General features: G+C 35.9%; 2 protein-coding genes across 9 annotated transcripts; one reads left to right on the plus strand and one right to left on the minus strand.

Moving 5' to 3' along the window:
- Positions 1 to 10,293, plus strand: LOC306849823 (guanine nucleotide-binding protein G(t) subunit alpha-2-like). 8 transcript variants are annotated; one of them, XM_079385154.1, is made up of 12 exons: positions 1 to 239; positions 2,612 to 2,739; positions 3,229 to 3,405; positions 3,511 to 3,692; positions 5,528 to 5,570; positions 5,885 to 6,026; positions 6,595 to 6,752; positions 7,160 to 7,288; positions 7,506 to 7,635; positions 8,046 to 8,199; positions 8,963 to 9,172; positions 9,469 to 10,293. In XM_079385154.1, exons 4-11 carry the CDS (start codon positions 3,575 to 3,577, stop codon positions 9,151 to 9,153), a joined length of 1,065 nt encoding a protein of 354 aa, XP_079241280.1. In that variant the 5' UTR covers positions 1 to 239; positions 2,612 to 2,739; positions 3,229 to 3,405; positions 3,511 to 3,574; the 3' UTR covers positions 9,154 to 9,172; positions 9,469 to 10,293. The 8 variants fall into 8 exon arrangements, 5 of the variants coding, with proteins under 5 accessions (XP_079241280.1, XP_079241281.1, XP_079241282.1 ...); XM_079385155.1 differs by having other exon boundaries at positions 3 to 239; positions 3,516 to 3,692; XR_013782374.1 differs by lacking the exon at positions 2,612 to 2,739 and having other exon boundaries at positions 12 to 239; positions 9,469 to 9,905; positions 10,022 to 10,293.
- On the minus strand, positions 10,037 to 27,421 carry LOC306849822 (guanine nucleotide-binding protein G(i) subunit alpha-3-like). The gene is made up of 9 exons (XM_079385151.1): positions 26,809 to 27,421; positions 18,330 to 18,372; positions 17,009 to 17,150; positions 16,151 to 16,308; positions 14,424 to 14,552; positions 14,117 to 14,246; positions 13,508 to 13,661; positions 12,394 to 12,604; positions 10,037 to 12,121 (listed from the first exon to the last, which is right to left on the minus strand). Exons 1-8 carry the CDS (start codon positions 26,924 to 26,926, stop codon positions 12,414 to 12,416), a joined length of 1,065 nt encoding a protein of 354 aa, XP_079241277.1. The 5' UTR covers positions 26,927 to 27,421; the 3' UTR covers positions 10,037 to 12,121; positions 12,394 to 12,413.

Raw genomic sequence — 27,421 nt, forward strand, 5'->3', positions numbered from 1 at the left:
ACAAGGGCCTCAGATAGTAATCTTGGCAGCAGCGTGGAAGCAGTGCTGGAGTGTTAGAGGCAGGCCTGGACCACAGAAACTCTAATGAGATTGGCTTTGATGAAGAGAAGGATACCATGATTAGCCTGCTATATTCCTCTTGGAGGCATTTAAGGATTTGGGTGCTCACAACCTGCCACAAGCAGTAAGAAAAAATCTGCTTACCCAAAGTGACGTGGGTTGAAATCTCGCTTTCACAGGTAAGTTTTTCTTTCCCATCATCCATCTGGGGAAGGAGGCAAGGAGCATGCGCTACCGAGTGGGAGGGTCTGGAGATGTTTCTGGTTTTAAATCAGTGTAAATGGAGTTGTTTCTAATCAACTGAAAGCAGAGTTACTGATTCGCTGATGAGCGATTGTTGACTTCTGGTTAACATGTAGGCCAATTCATTTTGTAGAGATTTAGCGCTGGTAGCTGGTCGCGTTCCATTGTTTTTTTTTTTTATTATTGAACATATTGAACGGAATATACATATACAATGACACTGATAAATGTAAATCAATTAAGCGTTCCATTGTTTTTAATCGTTGTATTCTACGTAAACATGCGCGAGACGGACATTTTTGATTGCTGCACCGCTTTTCCTCCTCAAGTTAGAAATCTTAAAATATTTAATGTCTCCATATCTAACAAAATCTTAACACATATAATAAATGGCTGTGGGCTACTCTTCATAAATTCATAGTTATTTAATAATTCCATGAGTTATATGTACAGATTTAACCTATTGGCAAAATCAATCAATTTGAATGCGTGTCTAATAATCTTCAATTAAAATATGAGCAATGTATTCATATTCCTTCGCAAGCCATAAAATAGATGTAGCCTAATTTTTAGATGAATCTCTTTTACTGGGAAGTAACTAGTTACATGTAACGGAATTGAGTAATTTAATCACAAGATAAAAGTAATTGTAATCAGTTACAGTTACTAAGAAAAAACTGTGTAATTAAATTACAGTTACTTATGAAAATGTTAAGGATTACAAAGGGGGTTACATTTTGAAAGTCTGACAGTAATCAGTGTTGAGTACTTCTGTAAGCTTAACCCTGTCTTGTTTACATGTTTGAAAATGATTAACAGTTGAAAACATTAGAAATTTAGAAAGTAATCAAAAAGTAATAAAATGTAATCAGTTACATTACGTTAATAAAGTAATTGAATTTTACATTTTAAATAGGGTAATTTATAATCTGTAACCTATTACATTTCCAATGTAACCTTCCCATAATTTTACGTTTTGTGCATGACATCTAAATTATTTTTCTATATATTTCCCTTAAACCCACCAGCAACTATAGTTGCTGCAGTTTATAGTTGTCCTTTTGTGAGTGTCCTTTAATTTTCCTTTTGTGAGTATTTTTCTAGATGTTATCCATGCTTTATGTCTCAATGACACGCAAGCAAAGAACCAAAAAAAGTATTTTTTGTTGACATATATATATCTGCATTTCATGCATTTCATTCTAATCGGTCAAGGACCCTAATTCAGTTTAGTAGTTTTAGTAGACTAGTAGCTTATGATTCCATTATAGTGTTTAAATTCAGGCAATTAATGAGTTTACATTTACATTATTATGTGAAATCACCTACTACAGTCAGCCATTGAATACTATGGGCCTAAAACTTTTTATTTTCTTTCAGGTTTACCTTTTTTGTTATATAGATGTAATTTTTTCTTCATTCTACTTATTTTTATTTATTTATTTTCATTTAACTTTTTGATACACAATGCCCTGTTGGGGCAACTTAATGGCTGCACTTTGCTCAGCACTATGTTCCACCACTTTAAGACAAATGGATTTATTGTTGGTTGTGTATTCATATTCAAGAGATTATAATCTAGATGCAGCTTTTTTTGGGCCCGCATCAAATGTTCTTCGACTTTTATACATATAACATTTGTTTATGAATAAGGGTTGATCTTTTGAAAGCAGTTATTTTGAAATAGATGCCAAATTTTCTCCTATTAAAATTTGACATTGAAGGCATACAACATATTTCCCCTCCGGTTGCCGCTCATTTAAATACGATTAAAAAATAAATAAATAAAAAAACCTTAGGAAAATAAATGCAGAACATGGGCAATTCAGAAAAAAATTGGGCACAAATGGGTTAATAATGCATTGGCTAATGCATCATCATCCTGCACATGCTAAACGTAAATCTAAACAATGCATACACTATTATTATTTTTTTAAATAAATACACATTGTTCATAAGCGTGACATTTTCCCCAATTATACCCTACTTTTTAGAGATTTCTTTAGAGATTTCCTTTAATGAACACGTGTTTGCAAGAGCAAATTTGTACTTATTAATCCTTTGGACATTCCATTAAGAGTAGGCCTATATATTTTATGTCACTATTGGTTTATTTGACATAGACATACACACAGAAACAACTGCCTAATATTGGATGGATGTGAAAAGATGAATCAGGTACGTTGAATCATTTAATACAAGCTTTAAGTCAGGATAAAAATAAATCAGTTTTCACAGCCCAATGCAAATAAATCTTATTGATGAGTTATAGTGGACAGTTAATACAGATTCATTCTCTTAAGCTCAGTGGGTGGCGGAGATAAAGATCAGTTCAGTTGTGTTAAAGATGATGTTAGAGAAGAGAACGGAGATCAGATGGCAACTTCAGCGCTGACTTTACCACTCCCATCTCCCGGAAACAAGACACACTGACCTGTAAGCTCTCCTCCTTTACCTCTAGTCCCCCAAGCTCGGGGTTACATAACACATGAAACTGGTTTTGTGTGTGTGTGTGCGTGTGTGTGTGTGTGTCAAATGGAGAATGTTATACATGTGTCAACCCCTCAGACAAAAGAGTCCGCCAAGGACAAGAGCAAAACCCTTCATCCTCTGACCTCTAAGAACTAAATCAACATCAGAGTTTAAAAGACTGAAATATTGTTAAGAACATTTTTGATTTTGTGGTGTCAATGAACTAAAAATTCTGAAGAAGAAGCAGATGTTCTACATGCATATTACTGTAAAAGTTCTTAAAAACTTAAAATATTGTGAAGCAGTTCTAGAACAAAGAAAAGCTTCACCATATCAGCCACAAATCCAAACAAACCCCAACTGATCACACATTATCATCTGATCATTGTCAACAGCTAGTTCACTAGAAGCATTGGTTCTAATTTTTACAACCTTCATTTCTGTCCTTGTTAGCTGAGCTAATAGGATTGGCTGGTTCACACAGGAAGCTCAGCAAAGCCCTCCCCAATCCTAAGATAAGACTTTTGAGGTGGACAAGGAGGAATTAGAGGGGATAGAGCGACCAAAGGAGGAAGCAGTGCATTCCGCTTCAGTCTCCGTGCCTGTCTCTATCCACTCGTCCATCCCGAGGTAGGTCAGTCACACCTAGAAGAGGAATCAACACTTCTGCGACCCTCCTCCTGCCACGTGATCCAAAGTACAGGGCTACCTGTATCCATTTCTCTCTCCGCAAAGCACAGGGGAAGCCGGCAAAATTTCTTTCCTTGAGGAACTTGACAGGGAAGCGTCAGACGACGAGATGGGTAGTGGAGCGAGCGCAGAGGATAAGGAAATGGCCAAGAAGTCCAAAGAGCTGGAAAAACAGCTCCAGGAAGATGCTGATAAAGAAGCAAAAACTGTCAAACTTCTACTGCTGGGTAAGAAATTGGTGTTCGTTTGATTCCTCAGTCCACTGGTGCTGAGATAAGTGATTCTGCATCCAGAATGAGCTTCAGATGCTTTATGTACATTTGTGCCTGTTAAGGTGGTCAATACTAGTAAGCTGGAAGAAGTTGCTGCAGATCTTAGCATCTTAGAAGAACTTCAGTTGTTTCTGAATATAAGATGATGATTGACATTAACTAGTATCGAACAGAATAAAGTGATTTCAGAATAGTCAACACTATGAGAAAGTTGTTTACCTGATTTTTTCCAGGGATTAAGAGTTATAGATGCAATGAGGCAGAGCGTTAAGACAAATCTGACTCACAAAGGATTTGAGAAAACAAGGGGTTTTGTAATTATATTATATATGACACAATTGTAATCAGTTGTCATGTTTGACTTCATAATCCGGTAGCATTAAAATACAACAAAAGAGAATACATACCTTTTTTTTTTCTTACAAATGATTATGCCGTTTTGCACCATATAACACCATTTTGATGGCATTTACAACACTAGCAATGATTTTGCATGTGAATTAAGTGATGCACATCAGCTCTTTTTCTGTAAACCATTTTTAACATGAATGATCTTTGTCTAATTAAAAGTTTATTTTAAATTAGCTTTTAAAATGATCAATTCCAGCTTGACTTCAGCAACACATCCACATTTTCACTGCAAATGAAGTCGCCTTAAAAGATCACAACCTGAGGAGCACTGTGAATTGTGGCATATTGACAATAAGACCAGAATCCGATTACTGTGATGATTTAAGCCCCGATCCTCTTAAGCTCAGGTCCAGTTTATCTTCCAATGGGAACGGAAAGCAAAGGAGGCCAGTTTGAGTGCTCCAAACGGTTTATTACATCAAGACACCTTACAGCTTGATAAGTCACTGCCTGTCTGAACAGGAAGTTCATAACCTGCTGTTCTCAGATAATAATAACATTAAAATACTTAATTAGAAGAAGTTAAACTTATTATAGATGCATACTCTTCCATCTCTGTGTAGTAAATTATTGAAACGAGTTTTCTCAATAAATTAGCAAATCACTTTAGACTTTTTTTTGCACAATAAAAGCCAAAGGGTGTGGTAATAATGGTACTGATATGTGTTCACACGTGAGAATTAGGAGGTTGACAGCATAATTTAATTTAGTTGCTAAACTAAGCATTCAAATGGACCAACAGGGATGACGCATGTTCTCTTCATGGCTACAGTTAACTTAGGAAGTAAAGGGCATGTAAGAGTGACAGTTGCCACAGGCGACGGTTGAGCCCCACCCCCTTGCCCTGGACTGACTGAAGCTCCAAGACGAATCAAAGTGTCAGTGATCTTCTGAGAAGCTTTCCCTAACACAAATCCAATTGGGTCACTTTATAAGCAGGTTAAAGAGCCTTCCTCTGACCTGGCCATCAATGACAATCCATAAGTTTATTCTTAACAAATCATCTACCACTTAACTTATTAAAATCCACAGAGCAGAAAATGAACAATTCAAATAACTAAATTCACTATGGAACATGTCAGGCCTACAGTAACCATCATATACACTGTAAAAAATGATTCAAAAGATTGCTGAAGTATGTTTTACAGGAAAATACAATTTCAGTCTTTCTGCTTCAAAACTTCACATTTAATTCAGTGTGTTACTTTCTGTGTCTTTGTAATTATCTGTGAAATTTACTAGCAATTTAAAAGATAAACATGGACATATAATATAGCTGGAAGATTGTCTGAAGTTCAGTTTAAGAGCATTTGAGGGCTCCTCGTTTGTTCGTTTGTTGCTCATACATTGTTCTGCATATTTTTCTTTTCATCTTGTAGGTGCTGGTGAGTCTGGGAAGAGCACCATTGTAAAACAGATGAAGTGAGTATAATCACATGCAACATCCAAAATATATGCTCAGAATAGTCTGTTTGTATATTTACAGGCTGTGGAAGCACAGAATTCAGGATATATATTTTAAAATTAAAATCTCATCCATGCATTCTAGTTGAATTTGTATTTAATAATTGGTGTGCATTTGTAAATGTCAGTGCTTACATACACTGTTCTACCCCTTGTAATGCTAATGTGTGACCAACAGATGGTAGTGAATGTGAAGCCTGCCCTGTATGCACTGTGTGTACAGTACTCACCTTCAAAACATTAATCAAAAACACTCTTTTGCTCCCCCCAAGAATTCTCCATCAAGGTGGTTATACAAAAGAAGAACAAATGGAGTTTCGATCTATTATTTTTGGCAACATCCTGCAATCTGCTCTGGCCATCATGAGAGGCATGGAGATGCTGGACATCAACTTTGGGTCACCAGCAGCACAGGTCTGCAAAACAGCTCCAAAACACAGAGAGACCAATGATAAGTGTGTAGACATTCACATGCCAACAAAATGCACACGTTGAAACAAAACAACATACACAATTTTGGCATGAAATGAAAATTCCCTCTATCTTTTTTCATTTCAACATTTTTAAAATGAAACATTATGCATGGATGAGCTGTTCACAATCTACATTTTCTAGAAAAAAGGTACAAAAGTTTTCACCCTTTCAAAAGGTATACCTTGTGTGCATATTAGTGACTAAATGAAATCGATAGACTTTTCTCTGCTGATACCAGATTTCTCCAAACATTTAGATCACTTACACCCTGCCCCTGCAAACTCTACACCTTAAAATCAAATCAACAACTGATGCATAGAACCAAGTCTTTGGTTCCACCTTTTTTTTTTTTTTTTTTTTATAATCCATCACACTTGGATTTATGTCACAATTAGGAAGAAAATATCTGTTGCTGCTCCTTTTTTTATTGTGACTTATTAAATAATAGGAAGAAGTGATAACTCACTGCACGATGACTAACAGTGCCCCTTTTCTTTGTCTCATGCAGGAGGATGGTCAGAAGCTCCAGAACCTGTCTGACTCCATTGAGGAGGGCAGCATGCCTCCAGAGCTCGCAGATGTCATCAAGAGGCTATGGAAGGATTCTGGTGTGCAGGCCTCGTTTGAGAGAGCTGCTGAGTACCAGCTAAACGACTCCGCTGGATAGTGAGTACAACACTCAACAGGGATAGCAATACCTGTAGAGTTCATTGGCACCTGAGGATGTGGTTACATTGTCCATAATTCCCTTTGTATTATGGGAATGCAGTATACCAGGGGTTAGAACTTCTGGAGGGTCACAGTCCTGCAGAGTTTAGTTCCAACACTGCCTTAACAAACATGCCTTTAGTTTTCTGAAGGGCTTGAAATAATCCTGAAGGGCTTGATTATCTGGATCAGGTATGTATAATCAAGGTTGAAGGCTAACTCTGTAGGGCCGTGGCCCTCCAGGAACTGAGTTTGACACCCCTAGTACACCATTCTTATGCTTTGGAGATTTTCAGGATTTTAGCAGATGGAAAATTCAGGTGTGTCTGTAAATGTATGGCTAATTTATGGCTTATCTCAAACAGCTACTTGAGCGAAATGGACAGAATCTGCAAACCTGAGTACCTCCCCACTGAGCAGGATGTGCTGAGATCTCGAGTCAAGACTACTGGTATCATTGAGGAACAGTTTTCCTGCAAAGAGCTCTACTTCAGGTGTGTCTTACTAATGTGATTGAATCAACTGTTATGCATACTTTGTTAAAACTGAGAGCCACATAAATTGCTACTGTAAAGAAACTCAAGACCTAAAATGTGTGACTGCCCATGTGAGAGGACCATGTTTGGTAGATTTCAGCAGATCTTGTGTAACTAGAACAAAAAGAACCAGCATTTTGAATGAAACCATTTCATGATTTTCACTGGGCTGCAGGATGTTTGATGTGGGTGGCCAGAGGTCAGAGAGGAAGAAGTGGATTCATTGTTTCGAAGGTGTGACTTGCATCATCTTCTGTGGAGCCCTGAGTGCTTATGACATGGTGTTGGTAGAAGATGATGAAGTGGTAAGTGCTCATCTTTAGTCAACGCTCTTTAAAATAAAGGTTCTTTATTGCCGTCTATGGTTCCATAAAGAACCTTTAAAATCTATGGAGTCTTTATATACGTTTCTTTAGATTTTTTAACATGTTCTTCACACTAAGAAAAAATGGTTATTTTAAAAATTGTTCACTGAAATCTTCTTTGTGGAACCAAAGATGGTTCTTCTATGGCATCGCTGAGCAAAACACTTTTTGGAACCTTTATTTCAAAGAGCAAAGTACAGTCTTTACACACCCTTTCATCAGCAAAGAACACAAGATCATTCACATTACAAATATCACAGAGACCAAACAAGGGATTTGATAGTGATGTTTTAAGCTTTACCAGTGCATCTCAACTTATACTGTCATCTTATTTATCACGTTTCCCCCAGAACCGCATGCATGAGAGTCTCCATCTCTTCAACAGTATCTGCAACCACAGGTTCTTCGCCACAACTTCCATTGTGCTTTTCCTCAACAAGAAAGATCTTTTCGAGGAGAAGATCAAGAAAGTCCACCTGAATATCTGTTTTCCTGATTATGATGGTGAGTGAGGTCTCTATAAAAATAAACACACCACCTTTAAACTTAATCTGTATGCCTTTCTTCTGTAGAACACAACTTCTAAAAATTTTCAAGAAAGCATCCTGGGCATTCTTTTAAATATACTGAAGGCAAATGAGGACTGGGGTTATGAAGCTAGAGAATGACAGCAAAGAACCACAAAAGTATCATAAAAGAGGTCCATATGACTTGTCACTCTTTTGAAACCATATGATAGCTTTTCGTTTGGTACAGATTTAAATTTAAGTAGCTGTAGCTCTCCTTGGAACGTTCATGAGAGACAATGTCTGATTCACAAATTAATCCTTCTTTTGAGCCCGATCTTTTAAATTAACTCATTGAACTCTTCGACTCAAACTATTCAGAGTGGTTAACAGCTCACTGGATGTGAGGAAGTGATTAATGAATAATGACTTAAATTCAGTCAGTTTCTGATATGGCTTCTTATGGCTGGTTTGGATTTTTATTGTGTTTTTGCATTGTGTTTGTAACTTCACAATCATTCACATTATTATATTGAAATAGTCATCAGAATATTCTTCAAAAATTAATCTTAACAGACGATAGAAGGTCAAAGTGAGTAAATGAATGAAATGACTTTTCATCTTCAGCAGTATGCATGAGCATCATAGCTCATAGCAAACACTTGGTGGTACTGGAACTGTAAATACAAATGCACAACAGTCTTAACAACCTTTAATGAATATGCCCACCAAATATGATGTTGAATATCCTGATTTTACAGGTCCAAATACATATGAAGATGCCAGCAACTACATCAAGGCTCAATTTCAAGATCTGAACATGAAGAAGGGAGTGAAGGAGATCTATGGACACTTGACCTGTGCCACAGACACAAAGAACGTCGAGATCGTGTTTAACGCTGTGACAGACATTATCATCAAAGAAAACCTTAAGGACTGCGGTCTGTTCTAAACTATCTACTTTTTCAAAGGTATGTTCCCTAAAAAAACAAAGCAGATTCTTACTCTGTCTACACTGGATGAAAACGGAACGTTATAAGTAGATAACTCCCATCGCTTTCAGTTGATGAATGCTCCATTTCTATTTTTATTATCTATACTTCTGACATCAGCATGGTTCATGGTATAGTAAACATGCTTACATGGCATAACACTTCCATGCTTCCAGTGTAGATGGATTTAAGAAAGTTCTATCAAATCATTTCGTGGAGAATTCTTTAAGAATTTACTTAAAAAAAAAAAAAATCTTCACATTTTTTTTTTCCAGATCTTTCTGCCCCATCCCCACCAGCATGATTGGAATACTCTGGTGAAGCTGCCACAGTAACAAAAGAACATCCACGGGTGGCATAAAGGTGAACTCTACAACAAGCAGTCAAGAGTGGTCAGCGGATCCCCGGCCAAAGAACAACCTCAACAACTTAACCAAACCTCAGAGTCTAGATCCAGAATTAGACTAATGGTCTCTCGAATGGACTCGAAAACATTTCCTGTCAAACCACTAGTAGAGACAATGAGAGAAGGATTACCAAAGAAAGGGGACTTTTGATGCTATGAGTTATTGATGCTTGTAGAGAAGCTTCCTCTCAACGTGTTTAATGTTAAACCTACAGAGGTTTGACTGTTAGGTGTTTTTCCATTCATTTCCAGAAAAAGAAAAGTAAATTTAATGCAATTAAATGTTGCTGTATTAAAGAAATTGAAGTGGGACCCCATCAGATCCCATGGTAGCAATTAGAAACAGTCTTATATGTACAGCATCTGGTTCCCTTTGAGAGTTAAAACTTGCACATCAGCAAGACGTGATTGTTTGAATTCAGCAAGCTCACACAATAAATGACATACGTTTCTTTATCAGCCCCAAATACAGTATGTTTTGTACATAAGAGTAGGGAAAAAAATCTGTTTAAAAAAATATTCTATATAAAATATATATGGAGACATAAATCTATATATTTATGATACAGTATTACAGTAACAAGTGAAAATTCTAGAATGGCCTGTTGCTTTGTTTAAAACCTGAGCTCTGAATTTGTGGAGATGTTCTGGAATGTAAATGTAGGCACATGAAATAAAGACTTCCATCAATTTCACTGGTTGCTGGTGTTGAATTACTATTATGTGCTGCAAATGGCTGGCAATAAGCGTTACTGTAATTGCGCACTTTCACAAAACACCAATCTTACATTGTTTTAATTGGGATTTTCAAACACCGACCCTTTGTGTCAGAGCTAATTTTAAATGAACCACAGTACAAAACACTCTTTTTGCTAAGAGTATTATATAATCAAAAAAAGGTGTCTTCAAGACAGCAGAAATGAGTAGTAAAGATATCTAACAATCGTGAGACTACACATATATACATATTTAGAGCCACAGGCACCATCAGAGAAACTGGAACAGTAGGAAATAAAAGATCCATTTGAAGTATTAGATCAGATACACAATCTCATTAAAACAAGTCAAATAAAATAAGTTTGGGTATGATTCTTAGGAAAAATTTCCCTTCATTGTTTGAACATCAAAGACTAAAATTAAAATATTATTTTCAACTCAAGTGTTGTAGATCATTTCTGATCATGATTATGTATATACTATAGGTTTCCTTAAACAAAGATAATTTGATTACATATGTATTTTCTCAAAACTGCAGCAATTGTTGGCATTGTACTTTGCAGAGTTACATATGATCAGAAAAGCCCATAAAACCAAACAGGTTTTAAATAATACTCAATAAAAGGGTTATAAACAAACCAGGTTATTAGCATATCAGTGATTCAGTGCTATCATTAATGTTAGTTGTTCATTTGCACTTTCATGTTTCAAATAGCTGAAAAAGTTAGATAAAATAAGTACATGATAACAGTGATATAGAAAAGAAATCAAAGATTGTTGCATGAATCCAGACCGAGTACATGAATGTACCAGAATTGGAATGCCATACTTTCTTGCACATGCAGGTAACTCTGGCTGTTTGGCATGTTCTGGAAGCAACATCTGACTTGATGTCAACATTTCATATTAAATACAGGTATTAAAAACCAGATCACATTGTGTCAATTTGTTTAAAAATACTGAAATCCACAGGATTAAACAAAAGCACATCAAACAAGTCTTGTCAAATCTGTACTCCATCAGGAATGCAAATCTGGTCATCATGTTCTGTTTTCATGGCATTTGTTCCCACATGTTCTTGACCCAACAGAGGGTCATTATTTCTGAACCATTCAGAAATGTATCTGCGAGAAAAACATGTGTTCACACCTGTACTGGTCTTCAAGAGATACAAAAATAGTGGGTTATATAAAGTGTTATATAAAGTGATCCATGTCTAATTAGTGAAAAAATAAATGGTGTACTGTTGCTGTGTGATTGGGCTGTGAATTAACACAATAATATAACACAATATACAACAATAGTTCTCACACTAGCGGCTTAATTCTGAGAAGTATGCAAATATATGCAAACTTAAAGACAGACCTAAAAATTAATAAATTAGCTAAGTAATCGCTATGTAAAACATGGCAAAATGGTAACTTTCCCATAAGAACTGATACATTGTTATTAAAAGCACTCAGATCAAAATCTTGCTGTTTTCTGCGTTAAAAAAACAACAAAAACAAAGATATTTGATGCAACTGAGGTTAGTATAAAGACACATATTACTGTCTATTGTGGATTATGATCTATGCATAATGGTGCCATGTAATACCTATAGAGGAAACAGGAAATGAACAGAATGAAGCTGTAATGTCCATAACAGATTGTCATTAAGAAGGATATGGGAAAAAATGTCCATGGGCATAGGTACTGCACTTAGTGTGAAGAGTGCATGCAGCGGGGAGGAAGTTCCTCTCACTTATTCGCCAACAGAGGAAACAGACAAAACCAGGAACAACCAGTCAGTGAACCTTCCATAACTGTAAATAAAAAACATGTCTTAATAATAATAATAATATATATGAAACTCATTTCAAATGAACACATTTCATGTTTTTAAAATTACCAGGGGTCTGTGGGTTTCAGTACGTATGGGTTTATATTCTAAATTTAGAAGAAAAATAACTGCAAATAATGAATCATGATCTTAGTGTGAAAATATGTGCACAGATAAATATGCACACTGTGAAAACGCTCCACTGTGTTCCTCACATTCTGTCCTGTAGGCCCTTTTCTCTTTCGCTGCACTTACCTCAGTAGACAGATGATGCTTCAATAGAGGCCACACTCTATGAGGTTATTCTTGATGATGACATCAGTGACCGCATCAAACACAAACTGTACGTTCTTGGTGTCTGTGGCACAAGTGAAGTGTGTGTAGATCTCCTTTGTGTCCTTTCTTCTGTTCAGATCCTCAAACTGGCACTGGATGTATGCTGCTGCTTCTTCGTATGTATTTGTTCCTGAACGTCATACAACAGAGATGAGTGTAAGATTTCTGTGATTTTCATCACTTCATCACATTTTTAAATGGGGATATGGAGAATGAACAAGACAATGAACGAGACATAACATGATTATTCGGGGGCACAGAATGAAAATACTCAGTTATTTTTGGAGGAGTATATTAATACATCTCAGTGATTCAAGGTTTTTTTGTCCAGATTGAAAAGCAACACTAATTCATCATTTTGAAAAATGAAGTGAGGCAAAAAGTTTCTGCTAATGGTCCATCCCATTGGCAAAATTAACTGTGCCACTTTTCATACATTAATGATTTCAATGAAATAAGCTGAGGACAAACCAACATCTGTAAATGTACTTGTATTTAAAGTATAAAGACCAAGAGAGACATTAAAACATCTCCAAACCGGCAAGACTTTCTCCCAGCCCTGAAGGATGACGACTAGCAGACACAAAACAGAGGTTTTTCCACAGTCCTTAGACAACGAATAGCTCCCCTCCTCTGATAGGCTGTTCAAACTCAACCTCACATAGTCTCTACTTCATTTTATAACTTTATATAAACAAGCAATAACTCATGCACTCTGCCTTTTGCCCTAAAGCCTCTACCAATATAATGATGCTCGTGTAAAAATATGACTTACTGATTATCTGCAGATCCATCTAATTTTAGACATGATTCAAATAGTTCATGTTTTCCAGGATTGAACCAAAAACAGATCAAATTATCAGGAATAATACAAGTATTGTTGAATGTACTGTCCTGAAACAAACTTATTCCTGAGTGTGCATCATCATTCACCACAAATAAATTCAGCTCTGAGTTTAAGTGCAAACTACTAATATATGCATGTTATTTAAGCCACTAAACATCCCTTCATTCATAAGGACAATATTCTCACCAGAGTATTCTGGGTAGCATATCGTAAGTGGACTCCTTTTGATCTTCTCCTCGAACAGATCCTTTTTATTGAGGAAGAGAATGATGGATGTGTCTGTGAACCATTTGTTGTTGCAGATGCTGTCAAAAAGCTTCATGCTCTCATGCATACGGTTCTGTGGACACATCGAGATTACCACATGAATAATGTTTACATTTGTTTGGACATTGTTTGATTTGACAAGTGAGAGCTGAGATTTTCAAAAAGTACCTATGAAAAAAAATACAAATAAACACAGAGCCGCAATAGAATCAAGGGTTAATTCATTCTATAACATTGTGCATATTGACTCCACTGAAAATCAATATGCAACCTCAAATAATCCTTGTATGGAAAAATAGTCAGTGTACTTTAAGAAATTAGGTCTCATGAGGAAACTATGCGCCCTTTCCAGGAGCTATGAGGAAATCACTTTAACACAACCAGGACAAATGAAACATCCCCTGTGGAATTGAAATACTGAGATCTGGAAGTGGCTTGGAAGTAGGCCCCATGATCTTGTTAACAGACTAGTGTGCCATTCTGATTTAGTTCTATAGGGCTCACTTCAGGATGATGAAGGAAACTCACCATCTCTTCATCCTCAGCGAGCACCAGGTCATAGTCGCTAAGGGCCACACAGAAGATAATTGCAGTGACACCTTCAAAACAATGGATCCATTTCTTCCGTTCTGAACGCTGGCCACCAACATCAAACATCCTGTGCAGACATAAGCAGTTTACAGTGATCAAGACATAGATAGATAGATAGATAGATAGATAGATAGATAGATAGATAGATAGATAGATAGATAGATAGATAGATAGATAGATAGATAGATAGATAGATAGATAGATAGATAGAAAGAAGAAAAAAGACAGAGAGAAAGGCACTTACTTGAAGTAGAGCTCTTTGAAGGTGAAGTGTGTTTCTACAATGCCAGTGGTCTTGACTCGAGTCCTCAGCACATCTTGTTGAGTGGGCATGTAGGTGGGCTGGGATATCCTATCCAGATTGTTCAGATAGCTGGACAAGAGAAAAAAGCATACTGAGCATTTTGATTGAAACCATTTTAAAAACAACAATGAAAATGTCAGGATGATTTAAATAGCATTTAGAAGAACATTATAAAAAACAAATCAAAACCTGTTTATTTTCTCTGGGAGTTAATATTACCACCACATTATCATGCAGTGTCTAACAGTCTCAGCAGTTGGAAGGAACACATTTAAAAAGGCTGCACCTGTTCTGAGATCTGCATGCATATTTAATATATTTGTATATGTTTTTTGGAGCAACCACCCTCTTTTATTAATTTAACAGAAGACGTAACATAAAAACATGCACTACCATTCAAAAGCGTGGAGTCGGTAAGATTTTTTAAATATTTTTGAGAGAAGTTACTTATGCTCACCAAGGCTGCATTTATTTGATCATAAATACAGTAAAAAAAAAAAAATAATAATTTTTTAATTGTTTTCAATTTTAATATATTTTAAAATGTTTTTCCTGTTATCAAAAGGCTACATTTTCAGCAGCCATTACTCACAGTTATACTATTTAATATGTTTGTGGAAACCAGGATATATAATCTTCTTTAATGAATAGAAAGTTCAAGGGAAAAGCATTATTTTAAATATATTTTTGCAACATAAAAAATCTCTTACGTTTGATCAATTTATTGCGTCCTTGCAATGACATCAAACTTTTGAACTGAAGTGTATCTTTTCTGCTAATATTGTAGGAATATCAAATGATTATGGTGGTGAATCTTTCCTATTCATGAAACCAAACAATCTCCATATTGGATCCTTCAAAACTCATTTGAAGACAGATCTCTACTCTTTTGCATATAACTGTCCTTAGATGCATTGAAATGGATAGTGATGTTTTATTGTATATGTGTAAAAAGTGTTTTGTATTTTGGGTGTGAAAAGCACCTTTGTCAACCGGTGTCATTTTTAAAGGCGCTATATAAATAAATACTGATTGACTGATTGGTGGGGAGGGGGTGCAAAAATGAGAATCACTGCAATACAGGCCTGATGTTACCAAAGCACTGCTGTTGAAAAAATATAGATGTTTCCATCACAACAACCCACCCTTATGATTTTGTTATAACACAGGAGCACAAAGCTTCTCTCTCACTAGAAGATTCAGCTCTATATAGCGCCGCTGCAAGAAAGCATGAGTTCACTGAGAGGAAAGAACTTTGCTCTTGATTATTATCACTGGAAACATTCTTAGTGGCTACCAAAGCTGAAAACAGAGCGAAAGAATGACTGTAACATGGAAAAATCAGAGGGAAAAAAAAGGTTGTGCAATTCAGAAAGCCACAAATTTCCCCACAGTCAGGAAACCAGCTGGAATCTACCAGGTAAAAAATGCTGAACACGTTTGCACAAGCAAGATGGATCTTGATCAGCTGTACAACTGTGCCTCGGCCTGAATTTATTCCATTTAGGAAACCAAAAACTAATTTCTTGTAAATCAATCGCTTCAAACTAAAGCATGATTCTCTGGATCATGATTCTCATGACTCCAATTATGATACAATAAACCAAATGTACTGTAAGTAAAAATAATATTTGCTAAAGTTAAACCAAATACTCAAGTGCACTTACTAGGCTGCTGAATCATTGAGCTGATACTCTCGTGATCTGACGAAACACGTCTGCACTCCTTCGTCTTTCCACAGCTGGCGGATGACCCCAGAGAGCTCAGGGGTCATGACTCCTTCCTCTGTAGTGCCAGCGAGCACAAAGAGCTGGCGAGCATCATCCTGATGTTAAACAGAACAACATTAGAAGATAGTCTGAAAACTGGTCTCCATTAATGCTACAAGCTGTCAGTCATTTCAGTTGTAAAGTTTGTTATTTATGAATCATCAAACCAATCTCACATGAATCTGAGTCTTTTTGACTGATTGATTAAATTATTCCTCATAAGTTCATGACTGAAGCTACACTAGCTGTGCTAGATGTTTATTTTGGTGAGGTAGCAGTTAGAAATACATTGTTAAATTTACAGTTAATTTATTTTATTTCTATTATTTGTTGTACTCAATTCAGGTATATTTCTTTCTGAAATGAAAAAATTATGTATTGTGTCCATCAAAAATGTTTCCTCCATAGCATTTCTTATATCTCTTCTTATATCTGTTATATGCTATTTATTTCTATGTATATTGCTGAATATAATATCATTCTTCCTTGTTAATTTGGTGAAAAACATTGTGGGAAAACATCACTGGATTCTTAGTGCATTTAGAAATGGTGCCCAATTATGGTGATACATAGCGTCATGATTTTATAAATGATCCGAAATACTTTTGTCCTGGGAAGGCTGAAAAAAGAAACATTTTTCCAAGTACTAAACTCTGTTTGGGTTGACCAGAGGGTTAATTTTATAGGCACCACTGTACTCAAATTCCAGCACTACACAGCCTAGACGAGAGAAGTGTTTTTATTTATTTATCTTACCGCTCTTGCAGGATCCCCAAAGTCGATCTTTAAGCGGCCCATGGCCCTGATAATGGCAATGATGGACTGAATAGTGTTGCTATAAACCACGACTTTATACTGTTTGCACTCCTCATTTGAGTAGCCATCTTCATGAATGATCCTTAAGTAAAACAAATCAGATAAGGACATCTACTGCACATCAAACAAAACAATTAAATCAACAAAATCAATAATAACTGCCAGTAATGTTCCCTCTAAACTGTGTGCACAGGCGGCCTCGATGATGAATTCTCACAAACTAAAAAATTCAGTTCAAGAAGTAAATTCATGGGAAAAACTGATTTCTTGAATGGCCATATAATCATTCATTTCTATACACATTTTAGCATCAAATATTTATTATGTACGATGATTTTATATTTAATTTGATTACAATTATTAATTACTTTACTTAATTTATTTAATTTTTATGTTCTAATAATTACATATGAAGAGATTATTTGCAAAAACAGATAACTAATAATTATTTAAAATATTTTATTGTGTTATCATGTTTTTGTGTTAGTTAGCTGTTTTTTTTGTTATTAGCTTTTTAGTGTTTAGATTTTTAATTATTATTATTTAATCAAAACAACCCAACTGCAGTTTGATTGATATTAATTGGAATGCAGGATAAAAACATTGTTTTTGAAAATTTATAAAAATCTGTTTTTGCAAATGAACTCTTCATATACAGTATATATATATATATATATATATATATATATATATATATATATATATATATATATATATATATATATATATATATATATATATATATATACACACACACACACACACATAAATATCTGTATAATATATACTGTACATATAAATGTATGTATAACATAAAATAATACAATTCAAACAATATAATATTAATAACAATATATATTATAGAATAACATTAATAATTATTAAATTGCATAGATATACTTAGAATACTATATACAATGACCTACATTTATTTTGATTATAATCCTATAACAATTCTATTTTTATGCAGTCAAAATTAATGTTAACCACTGTATATATATTATGAACCAAAGTTTTAAAATGTACATTTATAATGCATACATATACATATATGCATTTAATTATATATATTCATATACAATTATATGCAGTATAACGCTATAACCATTAAACTGTACGTATATCATGGTGGCCGAAAAGTCTACCCAAAGGTTTTGCACAGCGAGAACAAAAAGTAGAGGGAACATTGACTACCAGTCTCATTCTTGCATATCAGAATACAGAAAATTAAAAGATTTAAAAAAAAAATTAAAACACTCACTTCATTTGCTTAACTATTGTGCTCTTCCCTGATTCCCCAGCACCTAAAAGAACACAAACAACACAGAACATTGTTAATGAGGTTGATATGGCAAATTGATAAATGCAGTTTATTTGCCTGACCCCAAACATCACACGCTCAGGAGAAGGTCTGCATTAGATGAATAGAAGCTTTCAACCTCTGCCTTCCACATCACAAGCCCAGCACGAGCTGCAGAACGAGCTCTCTATTTCAGGTTGTGCTTGCCATACGGTTAGATTAAATGCCCTGAAGATGAAAGGTTTGTCTGATGTTAGTTACCCCAGCCGAAGTGTTTGTGGGGAACCTGAGGTGAACTTTTTTTAACCTAGTCAAATGACTCGCTTAAATGGCTTATTAACTAACACACCAGAAAGAGATATTTGTACAAACATGAGCAAACAGGCCAGTGGACACATGGCGTGTATGTAATCCAATGCTTTACTTCTCAGCTGACAAGTGAAATTAATATAAGCATAGTTTACATAACAGTTTACATTAATATGCTATTTAGCAGGTATTGCATTACATTTTTAGCACTCAGTAACAGTCCGTAACCTACAAATCACTTTTACATACCTACATTTTTGTATTAAAATGAACAAGACTTAAATTAAAAACATCCTTTGGCTTGCCATTCTGGTAAAAAAAATTCAGTCCAGTAACAGTTGGTCAGCTGTTCAATCTTCAGGATTATTTGTGCTGGCGGTTACATGCAGCAAATTTACTGTAGGACACATTAAGGGTTAGACCAATAATGTCTGCTTCTGAGGTGTGGCTTGCTGCCATATTAGCCCAAATTTATGGCATGGTGAAGGAATAACTGTGGGGGTCTTGGGGGCTAGAGAATCATGTGGAAAATTTCTTCTGAGAGTCTTGAACCGCAGGCATGCTGCAGCTGAGAGTGAGACAAAACGTCCTGCCACGTCTGATGAGGCCTTGGCACAAGTAAAAGGTCAATGAGTTATCAATGGTTGAGCCAAACAAAGTTTTCATGAAAATCAGGTCTGGAATTACCAAACAGATTGAGAACACACAAGCCTATTGACCTTTCCACCAGTGTACAGTTAAGCAAGCCGGATGTGGGTTAGTCCTTTTTTTTAAAAGAGCAGTTCACCCAAAAAAAAGTTTAATCAGTTCAATTTGTGCATGAATCGTTAAAGGGAAAGTTCACCTAAAGATGAAGATTATGCCATTATTTCCTCATCCTCAAGTTGTTATAAACCTGTATGAGTTTCTTTCTTTTGTTGAACACAAAAGAAGATATTTAGAAAAATGTGGTTTCTATTGACTTCCATAGTACTGAAAAAGTACTAAAGTAGTCAATGAGGATCAGAAACTGTTTGGTTACTCATACTCTTCAAAATATCTTCTTTTGTGTTATACAGAAAAAAGATTGCACAGGTTTGAAACAACTTAAGGGGGAGTAAATGACGACAAACATTCATTTTTTTTAAAAAAACATGAACCTGACCTTGTTACTTCTCTCATTAAAATACTGTAAGTAAAATCAGCAATAAAATCTGACAACAATAGTATAGATTTTGCTTCTTTGGATCAAAAGTTTACTGTTTATTATTGCAAAACTGTTAAAAACTGTTACATGTGTTACAAATTAAAATAAACAAGCAATTGGTCTACATGAATGAATGAATGATTTAATCAATCAATCAATCAATAAATAAACATTAAAAATTCATTGTGAGAGCACTGATTTAGGATCTGCCAAAGTCAATGTAATCATTCATTTCACACAAACTGGATCCCAGATCAGAACTGCCACACTTTTTCCTAATAACCACAGCTCTGCATTTACATCCACTTGAGTGAGAGCCACAGCCAAACACGGTCTGGATGCTGTCCAAGCATCAGGTCTTGCACTGGTTCTGTGCGGCACAGCTACAAAATCTCCATATACACATCTGTGAACGTTTGAATGGGTGTGTGAATGGCTTACTCCTGCTGTAATTATAGTTAGCTGCAGTGGCATGTGCAGTGTGGTTAAGATGGCCGCTATTATCAACCCCAGCTGAGCAGAGCCATGCTTTATGATTTATGATTTTTTTCTTCAGCTATTTATTTTTGATTTTCAATAGTGCATGTTTACATTGAACAGCGAGCTGACCCTTGAGGACAAACCCCCTACTGAGCAATATCCTCATGTGGGATAATCATGGTGTTATCAAACGGAAACTAATTTTACATTGAGAAATCATCCCTCAGCTTACAAGCAAAAAGTATCTTTCAGAAACCGACAGTTAAATGGAGAGTTCAAATAAAAAATGTCATTATTTACTCATCCTCATTTTTTTCAGTGGAAGACAAAAGGAATTTTTTGAACAGATAGTGGCATTCAGGTGAGTTCAACTCATAAATATGATCTTTCCACAGTGTCGTAATTACAAGTGGGAAACTCTGAACTTTCTGAAAGACAAGAGTTTCAGAGTTGGGGGCTTGTCAGTGTCAAGAACACAAGAGATGCAGCATCTGTATTAGGGCTAAATTAGTTGTTTATTGATTTTTTTCATTTAAAATAAAACTTATTACGCGTTACATGTACACAATTTGACAGTCTTGCATAATTGTGTTAAAATTTATAACGATTAAAATTTAATTTAAAACATACAAAATCAAAAACGCATCTGATGCACATTCCTTACTAATCATCTTATTCTGACTTAAGTGACATGAATGCACCAGGCGTCTTAATTATGACTTCCCAACTCGAGAATATGAAGTTCCTTGGAGAACTTGAATGCATCAAATGTGAGAAAAATATTAAGTGTGCTATTTTCAAGACAACACCTTTGAAACACTAAAATAAATCAATAATAATAGTAATAATAATAATAATTAAAATAATAAACTAAATGAATTAATTTCATGATTTCTGTATAGTCTTTAGAAAGCAAAATGAAATGGTTAAAAAAAAAAAAACATACTCTTTCTTCATTACTGATGTCAAACAGACAACGATCTTCAGTGACATGAAGTCATATTGTTTTTTGTCACCTTGACAGGTGCGGTCGCTATAAACTGTTGATATAAGGAAAAGAGCAGAAGTGTGAAGACTCAATTAACAATTTTCAGTTAAACAATTTCAATAGTTTTAGTTTTTGTTCTAGTTAATGATAACAACACTGATATATAACAGTTGTAGAATGGAAAGAGATGAACAACAGTGCACTTTCTTTCCTCTGTGGAACAAAGAAACATTTAAAAAAAGTCATTTTAAGAAACGTCTCCATGTTTTTTGTCAATAAAATCGAAGTCAATAGGTTTGGTTCCTAATCTCTTCAAAATACCTTCTGTTGTGTTCTGCAGAAGACAGAAAGTCGGACAGGTTTGAAAAAACATAAAGGTGAGTAATAATGACATAATTATAATTTTTTGGGTGGAGCACCCTTTAAACAGCCCAGTTGAATTGCAGTTCAGCCAGAAGTAATAGTAAAGTCATCATAGCCTTTGAATCTGCTGATGTCAGGAGAGTCACAGAGAACACAAAGAAAAAGCCACAAGTGAGTTCCCACAATGTGATTAAGCTCAGAGCTCATTGTGCAATGCTAATTACAACTCATCCATAGTCAACTCTGCCAGACAGTTGCAATCCTCTTGCCTACAGGGATGTAGCCACACTGTCTAATCTTGTCAGCAGTATTAAAACAGCAAGATCGTATAAAAATAATCAGTAATAATTCAGGATGACTCGCTAGTTCACTGTGATCACTCAGGCCACAGGAGTTGGACTCCGTCCAGCTGTAACCTCAGAACTCGCCGTCCTCGGACAGTTCTTTCAGAGCGGCTTTTATTTATGAACTGCATTCTGTGTTTAACGGAGCATGTAATATTCGGCTCATTGAAATGCTCGCCCCACTTCCAGCATACCGTGGGTTTCCACATCCAGAGTAAAAAGCCAACCCCCCCCCTTACAACATGCCCCAATGCACGATTTAAATGCCAAGAAGAGAAGGGTTTCATGACTTGAGAAAAAAAAAAGACAAAAAGGAGGATTTTTACACACACAAATGTTGATCCACTGACAGAAATGCTGTCTTGGATATGCATGTCTAATCTGTCTGAAACATTACATAAGAATTTGACAACATCACCAACAGACAAAGTTGCTGATGATCATAATTTCTGATTGTGTAATTTACTGCAACAGTTTTAACCTATTTTGACAGAGAATCTGGATGTTGAAGAATATCTCAGGCCAAAGAAATACAATCCCACACAGAAATCACAGATGTCATTAAAGCAATAAGCTCCAAGAAGCCGTGGTTTACAGTGAATTTATAACAGCTAAGGGGCGTTGTTAGGCACGGCGTGAAGTGGAGTTGTAATTTTACACAATGAATACAAAATTGGTCTCATTTTAAAAAGGTTTTTTATTTAATGAAAAATTAGCCTTATTAAATTAACTGTTGTTTATAAGGTTTTTTTTTTTTGGGCCTGAAATTGAGAAATGGATAAATAAATATGACAATAAAACCGCCAGTAGGTGGCAGCAAGTCCCTGTTTTAATAAATGACTTACTGAATCATTCATATCAAACGATTCATTCAAACGGCCGATTCGAAAGAAACTAAACAAGTGAGACCATAGACATAAAGATAATTATGTCTATGAGTGAGACCATCTGAATGGACCGTTGAATCACTGGCTCACTAGATTCGTTCAAAAACTGATTAATTCACGGATTAATGAAACACCGTATTGCTCTGCACTGTTGTATAAAACGAATGGCACATTTGTGTTTGCGGCCTCGCAAAAAAGTACAGAAAAGTACTTTGTGCAATGAATATAAAAACATAAAAACTCATACATGGGTATTTTTTGTTTCATTGCTGGAATAATAAGGGCATTCTAACTGTATTCTAATGGGCTTCATCACGCAGTGAATGTTTTTGGACTCTCAAGAGGTTTTTATTTTTTTCTCTCAAAGTTGGATAATGTCAACTCTCCTATCTCTCTCAGTCCCTCACAATCACACATACATTATGTCAGGAGAATGTCTAATCAAGGAAAAATCATACCTTCTGTTTGTTGTCTTCTTTTTAAAGAATTTCAAAAGTTGGGCTTGAACCATTTTGCGCGAAAAATGACGAAATTGATTCTGTTTGTGCGCAGCTTGTTACAGTACCAAGTTTTGATTGGCCAATCGCTGTTATTTAGTTCGTGAATCATCATAAGTAGAGAATTTTAACATTTCGTGTGCATGATAAATTTTACGTAATACACAAAATGAATAATCCAAAGGGGATGGTAAGGGGGGATGGTGGTTTTACAGAGGGGATGCTTTTTTGTCATTTTTTTTGACCAGGGGGTCACAAAATAATGTAACTGACGAATTTTGAAGCCTAAATAAAGCCAGAACTAAAAAGGTAAGCTTAGGCTATAAAATAACTACTGCACCACGGTCGCTCGCCTTCAACGTCACCACCACCACGCTTCAGACAACTTTTTCTAACTTATTTTTAACGTTCAGTGAAAAGGATTTATCTTCATCGGGCGCATGCGCCTGGCACTAAGTTAACTTCCGGTCTGTGTTTGTTTATCGGTCTGGCTAGTGGCGCGGGCTACAAACGCAGTTAAAGTTAAAGTAATGAGTAATGAAGTTGGGCTCAGGTTGTTGCGCTGTGGGATATGTTTCCCATACATTTATTTATTTGTGGCAACACGCCATGATATCAAAACTGACCGATTTTCCAAAAGGCTTCGATGAATAAGCATGAGCACGTACTGCACGTTTAAATATCAAACTGAGGCACAGGTGTTTTTACATCACTGTATTTCTGAAGGAAGACTGTCTTTAGAACATTTTCGATGTTATTTTTATTTCATCTTGCATGTTATATGTCTGATAAAGCAGCGTTTGTGAGCAGAGCTCTCCTTTGTGTACATCTGTTACCGGGAAACCTCTATTTCTCCCGCTTTAAAGCACCTCCTGCTGGCAGAGAATGAATTAGCAATTTCAATAAATCCATCTGATTTACGCAGCAAACATATTTTGCTTGTGATCAAAAAATAATCTACTCCAGGGGGCTGTTCCATAAAAGACGCTAAGAAAAGCGGGGATTAAAGTCAAAAACCTGACTTGAAATAACCTAACAAATCAATCGGGACTAAAGCGGTTCCATAAACGACAATTCAAGTTCACGCAATCTGACTAATGCTATCCAGGTTCAGTGAGTCAGGATAATGTGATGTACACGCTTATTCTGAAGCAGCCCTTAATGTCGATCATGGATCAAATCGATCCACCGTAGCAAACAGCGAATATTTGTGCTGTTTAACGCATTTGAAACATTGTGTTTTCCTCAGTGCATAACTGATACACCACAGGTATATTTTTTACATCTGTAATGTCAGAAAGCCATGCAAATATATCCATTTAGCTGTCAGGAGTGGGCGAGGCTTATGCGAGAGAACGAGCGCTGCGGCGCGCATGCGCGCTACACACACAGAGCAGAATAGAATACTAGCGCAAGAATTCTGAATAAAATATACATTCTGCTAAAATATTTGTTATTGGACATTAAATGTGACACATAGAATTTTACTACATATAAGTGTATTTTTATGATAGCAGCAACTGTTAATCACTAGCTCAAATGAGTTAAATGTGTGTTCCTCTTATCAGTTAAAATGTACTCTGATTTCTATTATAAATTTACATTTTTAATTCAGTGATTTTAACTTTTGATTGTGTTTTTATGCTTTAATGCTTTAAAGAGCCATTTTAGATTGTAATGTTTTAATGTTCTAATAACCATAAAAGGTACAGCTGTCATAAATTCAGAGAGAAAGGCTGCATGGCTAGAAACTTCTGATCAACTGCATGCACAAGTAGCAACTATGTTAAAATGTCATTCGCCTACATTTTGGGCACAATACATTAAATACAGTTGGTTGTAGCCTATTTTTTATTTATTTGATTATTTAAGGTGTATTTTCTGTATACTTTTATTTTTGGACCGATAATAAATTAAACTGACGGTATGTGAGAGAGTCAGTGGTAATATGGATGCGTTCCTATTGGTCAGTGTTAGAGGAGCTCAGCTTAGCCTGACAGTTAGCCTGCTCCGGACCAGGTTAGTTTGCCAGCATAAGTTGCCGGGGTAACTGAGTTTGAACTTTTTTAAATTTGATTTATGAAACCGAATCTACCAAAAATAAGCCTGACTAACCGAAATAAGCCTGGTTTATACTCTAATCTTGGTTTATGGAACAGCCCCCAGAGGGACTTGGCTGTTATTGATTCTATTTAGAAGTCTACCGGAAGTTAAGTTACGCATGCGCAGTAACGTTTGTTTATGTTGTTGCCGTTTATGTCGTAGAATAAAACGTGAAAGTATCTTGAGCCTGTGTGAACCACAGACCTTATTTAAGGGATTTAACCAAAATTCCATTAAAAAAACCCATTGGGATGATGGAACCGGAACCGCTAAAATGCTAACTCGCGTCCGGGTTTTCGCCTACAAGGTGACATCATAGTTCCACCACTCTATTAACAACAGATTCGAACGTGGCTCAACCAATCAGAATCAAGGACCGGAACTATCCGTTTAAAAATCCATATTTGACCACTGCTTAACAAACCACACTATGATTCACTCCACCTCTCTGTCACAAGGCACTTGCTACTTTATTATCTATCTTTGTAAATTAATTCAGCACTTTTTTCCAAAACAATTCATAAATAATCGAAACAGAAGCAATTAACTCAACTAAATGGATCAAAACATTACATTTAAAAATATCTACTTGTAGTTATGGGTGCTTGTCTCTAAAAATTAGTATGCTACCTACAAAGAATTCAAAAACAAACAGACAGACAAAACACCAGTATTTTGTCACTCTAATGGTCCATATCAGCTATTATCTCCTGCATTCCATCATGCTTTGATATCTGGAATACTGCCATAATCACACTATTGCTTTCCACTGCTTTGCTGTGATCCCCGGGTGCGTGTGTGTGTGGGTTTGCTTCTCATGTCACACAGAGCAGCCAAATGCTGTAGGTTAAATATGGTAATAAAATGTGATGCTCACTGGATGTTTGGGACACTGGGGGAGGATTACCAAGGGCAGACATGTTTTGACAGCACACTGAGCCAAGACTAGTACAATGAGAACACATTCTGAATCCACTTTATCATTTAGACGACAGATTTGAATAATGTTCAACAGATTGTCGATCTTTGTTCTACACTATGTAACATATTTCAGCCTATCACAGCTGAATGCTTAAGTTTAATTGCTGCCTTAAATCTTAACATGACAATCTGCAGTGACAAGTTCACTTTTTGGACCACTTTGCATTCCTGAAGACAATCGACAAGCGCGAACACGATTCGTGAAAGAAAAAAAAATGGCAGAAAAACTAAATAGGTACACATTGTATCCCACACAATTACGTTTTTAAACATTGATATTAAGAAGGTCTCCTGTATCATACCGAGCAGCAGTAGTTTGACTTCTCTGGATGCTTTCTCTCCGTCCTCTCGCAGGTTCCGATCAATCATCTTACTCCTCTCCATCGCTGCTTTATCTTCAACGCTTAACGTGCAACCCATTTCGCAAAACGTTTATAAAACGATTAATAAGAATGTTTGAAATTGGACGTTGTAGTAATTTTCCTTCTGCTTGAAGAATAACGAAGCCAAGGAGAGAAAAGGCGTTGGCAGGTTCTCACGAGATGATGCCAGCGTATGAAAACAGCTACTTTAAAACATATTGAAACGGTGGTTCTTGTAACACCAAGCCTAAACGGGACCGCGATCCACCGAAACTACATTGACTGGGACAGAGCAAAGGATCCAGAACCAGAAACCCAGATGAACAATGTTTCCGTGACTAAACAAAGTTTCCACTGCTGAGATTCTGTGGTCTGCTGTAAACGCCAGTTTCACGCAAAAATGGTATCCAAGACTGTATCCATGTAACGTTAGATAAATGTCTTGAAGTGGATCACAGTTAGAGCTGTTAACGAATCGGTGTTTTTGAGTGGATCTTTTAAATGAACGAATCGTTCTCGTTCACTTCCATGCACTGACTCTCCCGTTTGAAGC

Source organism: Barbus barbus, assembly GCF_936440315.1.
Source record: "Barbus barbus genome assembly, chromosome: 29".
NCBI classification, from domain to species: Eukaryota; Metazoa; Chordata; class Actinopteri; order Cypriniformes; family Cyprinidae; genus Barbus; species Barbus barbus.